At 47.6% G+C, this 8176-nt stretch overlaps 1 protein-coding gene across 1 annotated transcript; it reads left to right on the forward strand.

Moving 5' to 3' along the window:
* Nucleotides 1-1747: 1747 nt before the first annotated feature.
* Nucleotides 1748-6865, forward strand: LOC122814141 (prestalk protein-like). Its single transcript, XM_044086755.1, has 6 exons — nucleotides 1748-2087; nucleotides 2326-3234; nucleotides 3346-3657; nucleotides 3827-4135; nucleotides 4422-5003; nucleotides 5073-6865. The coding sequence occupies exons 1-6, from the start codon at nucleotides 1748-1750 to the stop codon at nucleotides 6863-6865; spliced, it is 4245 nt and encodes a 1414-aa protein (XP_043942690.1).
* Nucleotides 6866-8176: the final 1311 nt, after the last annotated feature.

Genomic DNA, 8176 nt, shown 5'->3' on the forward strand with positions numbered 1-8176 from the left:
CCATCCTCACTGAAGGTGACTGTATGACCCTTACTGAAGATGACTGTACCATCCTCACTGGCAATGACTGTACGACACTGACTGAATGTGACTCTACCACCCTCAATGAAGATGACTGTACTACTCTCACTGATGATGACTGTACCACCCTCACTAAAGGTGACTGTACCACCCTCACTTAAGACTGTACTGCACTCACTGATGATGATTGTACCACACTCACTGAAGGTGACTGTAATACCCTCAATGAAGATGTCTGTACCATCATCACTGGTGATGACTGTACCATCCTCACTGAAGGTGACTGTATGACCCTTACTGAAGATGACTGTACCATCCTCACTGGCAATGACTGTACGACACTGACTGAATGTGACTCTATCACCCTCAATGAAGATGACCGTACCACCCTCACTAAAGGTGACTGTACCACCCTCACTGAAAGTGACTGATCCACCCACACTGATGATGACTGTACCACCTCACTGTGATGACTGTATCACACTCACTGCAGTTGACTGTACCATCCTCACTGAAGATGACTGTACCACCCTCACTGAAGGTGACTTTACCACTCTTACTGAAGATGACTGTACCGAATTCACTGAAGATGACTGCACCACCCTCACTGAAGATGACTGTACCATCCTCACTGGTGATGACTGTACCACACTCACTGAAGATGACTGTACTGCCCTCACTAAAGATGACTGTAGTACCAACCTCATTGAAGATGACTGTACCACCCTCAGTAAAGGTGACTGTAGTACCATCCTCACTGAAGATGACTGTACCGTTACCAATGAATATGGCTTTAGTACCATCCTCACTAAAGATGGCAGTATCACCCTTACTGAAGGTGACTGTACCACCCTCATTAAAGAGGACTGTACAACACTCACTGAAGATGACTGTACCATCCTCACTGGTGATGACTGTACCACACTCACTGAATGTGACTGTACCATCCTCACTGAAGATAACTGTACCACCCTCACTGAAGTTGACTGTACCACCCACACTGAAGATGACTGCACCAAACTCACTGAAGATGACTGTAGTACCATCCTTACTGAAGATGACTGTGCCACCCCTACTGAAGATGACTGTACCATCCTCACTGGTTATCACTGTACCACACTCACTGAAGGTGACTGCATCACCCTCACTGAAGGTTACTGTACCTCCCTCACTGAAGATGACTGTACCACCCTCACTGAAGGTGACTGTACCATCCTCACTGGTGATCAATGTACCACACTCACTGAAGGTGACTGTACCAATCTCACTAGTGCAGAATGTACCATCCTCACTGATGATGACTGTACCACACTCACTGAAGTATACTGTACAGCCCTCACTGAGGATGACTGTACCTTCCTCACAGGGGATGACTGTACCGCCCTTTCTGAAGGTGACTGTACCACACTCACTGAAGGTGACTCTACCACCATCAATGAAGATGACTGTACTACTCTCACTGATGATGACTGTACCACCCTCACTAAAGGTGACTGTACCACCCTCACTTAAGACTGTAGTGCACTCACTGATGATGATTGTACCACACTCACTGAAGGTGACTGTAACACCCTCAATGAAGATGTCTGTACCATCATCACTGGTGATGACTGTACCATCCTCACTGAAGGTGACTGTATGACCCTTACTGAAGATGACTGTACCATCCTCACTGGCAATGACTGTACGACACTGACTGAATGTGACTCTACCACCCTCAATGAAGATGACCGTACTACCCTCACTAAAGGTGACTGTACCACCCTCACTGAAGGTGACTGATCCACCCTCACTGATGATGACTGTACCAACTCACTGTGATGACTGTATCACACTCACTGCAGTTGACTGTACCATCCTCACTGAAGATGACCGTACCACCCTCACTGAAGGTGACTTTACCACCCTTACTGAAGATGACTGTACCGAATTCACTGAAGATGACTGCACCACCCTCACTGAAGATGACTGTACCATCCTCACTGGTGATGACTGCACCACACTCACTGAAGATAACTGTACCACCCTCACTGAAGATGACTATACCACCCTCACTAAAGATGACTGTACAATCCTCACACACTGAAGGTGATTGTACCATCCTCACAGAAGATGACTGTACCACCCTCACTGAAGATGACTGTACCACCCTTAATGAAGATGACTGTACCGTCCTCACTTGTGATGACTGTACCACCCTCACTGAAGGTGAGTGTACCAACCACACTGAAGATGACTGTACCAGCCGCACTGAAGATGACTGTACTACACTCACTGAAGGTGACTGTACCACCCTCACTTAAGATGACTGTACCATCCTCACTGGCGATGACTGTACCACCATCACTGAAGATGACTGTAGTACCATCCTCACTGAAGATGACTGTACTGCCCTCACTAAAGATGACTGTAGTACCAACCTCATTGAAGATGACTGTACCACCCTCACTGAAGAGGACTGTGCCACCCTCAGTAAAGGTGATTGTAGTATCATTCTCACTGAAGATGACTGTACCGTTACCAATGAATATGGCTTTAGTACCATCCTCACTGAAGATGACAGTATCACCCTCACTGAAGGTGACTGTACCACCTTCATTGAAGAGGACTGTGCAACACTCACTGAAGATGACTGTACCATCCTCACTGATGGTGACTGTACCACACTCACTGAATATGACTGTACCATCCTCACTGAAGATGACTGTACCACCCTCAGTGAAGTAGACTGTACCACCCTCACTGAAGATGACTGTACCAAACTCACTGAAGATGACTGTAGTACCATCCTTACTGAAGATGACTGTGCCACCCCTACTGAAGATGACTGTACTATCCTCACTGGTTATCACTGTACCACACTCACTGAAGGTGACTGCACCACCCTCACTGAAGGTTACTGTACCACCCTCACTGAAGATGACTGTACCACCCTCACTGAAGGTGACTGTACCATCCTCACTGGTGATCAATGTACCACACTCACTAAAGGTGACTGTACCAATCTCACTAGTGCAGAATGTACCATCCTCACTGTTGATGACTGTACCACACTCACTGAAGTAGACTGTAAAGCCCTCACTGAGGATGACTGTACCTTCCTCACAGGGGATGACTGTACCACCCTCACTAAATATGACTGTACCACCCTTTCTGAAGGTGACTGTACCACACTCACTGAAGGTGACTGTACCACCATCAATGAAGATGACTGTACTACTCTCACTGATGATGACTGTACCACCCTCACTAAAGCTGACTGTACCACCCTCACTTAAGACTGTACTGCACTCACTGGTGATGGTTGTACCACACTCACTGAAGGTGACTGTAACACCTTCAATGAAGATGTCTGTACCATCTTCACTGGTGATGACTGTACCATCCTCACTAAAGGTGACTGTACGACCCTTACTGAAGATAACTGTACCATCCTCACTGGTAATGACTGTACAACAATCACTGAACGTGACTGTACCACCCTCAATGAAGATGACTGTACCACCCTCACTAAAGGTGACTGTACCACCCTCACTGAAGGTGAAAGTACCATCCTCACTGGTGATGATGGTACCACACTCACTGAAGGTGACTGTACCATCCTTATTGAAGATGACTGTGCCACTCTCACTGAAGGTATTATACCACCCTCACTGAAGGTGACTGTATCACCCTCACTGAAGGTGACAGTACCATCCTCACTGGTGAAGACAGTACCATCCTCACTGAAGATGATTCTACCACACACACACTGAAGGTGACTGTACAACCCTCACTGAAGATGACTGTACTGCTCTCATTGAAGATTACTGTATCACCCTCACTGAAGGTGACTATACCACCCTCACTGAAGACTGTACTGCAGTCACTGGCGATGACTGTACCTTACTCACTGAAGGTGACTCCACCATCCTCACTGAAGATGATTGTACCGCCCACACTGAAGATGACTGCACCACCTTCAGAGAAGATGACGGTACCAACCTCACTGGTGATGACTGCACCACCCTCACCGAAGATGACTGTACCATCCTCACTGGTGATGACTGTACCACACTCAATGAAGATAACTGTGCCATCCTCACTGAAGATGACCGTACCACCTTCACTGAAGGTGACTGTACCACCCCCCCACTGAAGATGACTGTACCCAACTCACTGAAGAAGACTATAGTACCATCCACACTGAAGACTGTACCAACCTCACTGAAGATAAATGTACCATCCTCACTGGTGATCACTGTAACACACTCACTGAAGTTGACTTTACAACCCTCACTGAAGGTTACTGTACCACCTTCACTGAAGATGACAGTACTGCCCTCACTGAAGGTGACTGTACCACCCTCACTGGTGATGACTGTACCATCCTCATTGTTGATGACTGTGCCACACTGAAGGTGGCTATACCGCCCTCATTAAAGATGACTGTACCGCCCTCCCTGAAGATGACTGTATCTTCCTCAGTGGTGATGATTGTACCACACTCACTAAAGGTGACTGTACTATCCTCACTAAAGATGAGTTTAACATCCTCACTGGTGAAGACTGCACCACCCTCACTGAAGGTGACTATACCATAGTCACTGAAGGTGACTTCACCGTCCTCACTGGTGATGACTGTACCATCCTCACTGGTGATGACTGTACCACACTCACTGAAGGTGACTATACCACCCTCAGTGAAGATGACTGTACCTTCATCACAGAAGGTGACTGTACCACACTCACTGAAGGTGACTGTAAAGCCCTCACTGGTGATGACTGTACCACACTCGCTGAAGGTGACTCTACCACCCTCACTGAAGATTATTGTACCACCCTCACTGAAGATGACTGTTCCTTCCTCAGTGGTGACAATTGTACCACACTCACTGAAGGTGACTGTGCCATCCTCACTGAGGATAACCATACCACCCTCACTGAAGGTGACTGTACCACCATCAAGGAAGATGACTATACCACCCTCACTGAAGATGACGGTAGTACCATCCTCACTAAAGATGACTGTACGACCCTTACTGAAGTTTAATGTACCGTCTTGACTGAAGAGGACCATACCACCCTCACTGAAGGTGACTTTACCACCCTCACTGAAGGTTTCTGTACCACCCTCACTGACGATGACTGTACCGCCATCACTGAAGGTGGCTGTACCACCTTTAGTGAGTACAGAGCAGTCATCACCAGTCAGGGTGGAACAGTCACCTTCAGTGAGGGCAGTACAGTTATCTTCAGTGAGGGTGGTAAAGCAACCTTCAGTGAGGGTAGTACAGTCACCTTCAGTGAGTGTGGTGCAGTGATCACAAGTGTGGATGGTGATGACTTTACCACAGTCACTGATGTTGACTGTAGAGCCCTCACTGAGGATGACTATACCATCCTCACAGGGGATGACTGTACCACTCTCACTGAATATGACTGTTCTGCCCACAGTGAAGGTGACTGTATCACACTCACTGAAGGTGACTGTACCACACTCACTGAAGATGATTGTACTGCACTCACTGAAGATGACTGTACCACCCTCACTGAAGATGTCTCTACCATCATCTCTGGTGCTGACTGTACCATCCTCACTGAAGGTGACTGTGCCACGTTTACTGAATATGACTGTACCATCCTCACTGGTGATGACTGCACCAAATTCACTGAAGGTGACTGTATCACCCTCTCTGAAGGTGACTGCACCACCCTCACTGAAGATGACTGTACCACCCTCACTGAAGATGACTATACCATCCTCACTGGTGATGACTGCACCACCCTCACTAATGATGACTCTAGCACACTTACTGAAGATGACTGTACCACCCTCACTGAAGATGACTGCACCATCCACACTGGTGATGACTGTACCACACTCACTGAAGGTGACCATACCACCATCACTGGTGATGACTGTACCATCTTCAATGGTGATGAATGTACCACCCTCACTAAAGATGACTGTACCACTCTCACTGATGAAGACTGTAGCATCCTCACTGGTGATGACAGTACCATAGTTATTGAATTTGACTGTAGAGCCCTCACTGAGGATGACTGTACCATCCTCACTGTGGATGGATGTACCACCCTCACTGAAGATGACTGTACCGCCCTCACTGAAGGTGACTGTACCACACTCACTGAAAGTAACTGTACCACACTCACTGAAGATGACTTTACTGCTCTCACTGAAGATGACTGTACCACCCTCACTGAAGGAGACTGTACCACTCTCACTGAAGATGAATGTACTGCACTCACTGGTGAGGACTGTACCACACTCACTGAAGTTGACTGCATCGCCCACACTGAAGATGACTGTAGTATCACACTCACTGAAGATGACTTTACTGCTCTCACTGAAGATGACTGTACCACCCTCATTGAAGGAGACTGTACCACTCTCACTGAAGATGAATGTACTGCACTCACTGGTGAGGACTGCAACACCCTCACTGAAAGGGACTGCACTGCCTTCACTGAAAATGTCTGTACCACCCTCACTGAAGATGACTGTACCATACTCACTCATGATGAATATGCTACCCTCACTGAAGATGACTGTACCACCCTCACTGAAAATGACTGCAGTACCATCCTCACTGAAGATGACTGTACTGCCCTCACTGAAGGTGACAGTACCACCCTCACTGAAGAGGACTGTACCACCCTCAGTGAAGATGGCTGTAATACCATCCTCACTGAAGATGACTGTACCGCCCACACTGAAGATGACTGTAGTACCATCCTCATTGAAGATGACTGTACCACCCTCACTGAAGGTGACTGTTCCACCCTCACTGAAGATTACTGTAATACCATCCTAAAGGATGATAACTACCACCTTCAGTGAAGGTGACTGATCCGCCCTCACTGATGATGACTGTACCACCCTCACTGAAGATGACTGTACCATCCTCACTGGTGATGACTGTACCACACTCACTGAAGATAACTGTACCATCCTCATTGAAGATAACCGTACCACCCTCACTGAAGGTGACTGTACCACCCCCCCGACAATGACTATACCGAACTCACTGAAGAAGACTGTAGTACCATCCACACTGAAGACTGTACCACCTTCACTGAAGATAAATGTACCATCCTCACTGGTGATCACTGTAACACACTCACTGAAGGTGACCTTACAACCCTCACTGAAGGTTACTGTACCACCCTCACTGAATATGACTGTACTGCCCTCACTGAAGGTGACTGTACCTCCCTCACTGGTGATGACTGTACCATCCTCATTGTTGATGACTGTGCCACACTGAAGGTGACTATACCGCCCTCAATAAAGATGACTGTACCACCCTCACTGAAGATGACTGTACCTTCCTCAGTGGTGATGTCTGTGCCAGACTCACTGAAGGTGACTGTACCATCCTCACTGAAGATGACTTTAACATCCTCACTGGTGAAGACTGCACCACCCACACTGAAGGCGACTGTACCATAGTCACTGAAGGTGACTGTACCATCCTCACTGGTTTTGACTGTACCATCCTCACTGGTGATGAATGTACCACACTCACTGAAGGTGACTGTACCACCCTCACTGAAGAGGACTGTACCACCCCCACTGAAGATGACTGCAGTACCATCCTAAAGGAAGATGACTCTACCGCCCTTACTGAAGGTGACTGATCCGCGCTCACTGATGATGACTGTACCACCCTCACTGAAGATGACTGTACCATCTCACTGTGATGACTGTACCACCCTCACTGCAGATGACTGTACCATCCTCACTGGTGATGACTGTACCACACTCACTGAAGATGACTGTACCATCCTCACTGAAGATGACCGTACCGGCCTCACTGAAGGTGACTATACCAGCCCCCACTGAAGATGACTGTATTACCATCCTAAAGGAAGATGACTGTACCACCCTCAATGAAGGTGACTGAACAACCCTCACTGGTGATGACTGTACCACCCTCACTGATGACGACTGTACCATCCTCACTTGTGATGACTGTACCACACTCACTGCAGTTGACTGTACCATCCTCACTGAAGATGACCCATACCACCCTTACTGAAGGTGTCTATACCACCCTCACTGAAGATGACTGTACCACCCTCAATGAAGATAACTGTTCCATCCTCACTTGTGATGACTGTACCACCCTCACTGAAGGTGACTGTACCA

Source organism: Protopterus annectens, chromosome 10.part0 (assembly GCF_019279795.1).
Source record: "Protopterus annectens isolate FY-2018-M chromosome 10.part0, PAN1.0, whole genome shotgun sequence".
Classification (NCBI taxonomy): Eukaryota; Metazoa; Chordata; order Ceratodontiformes; family Protopteridae; genus Protopterus; species Protopterus annectens.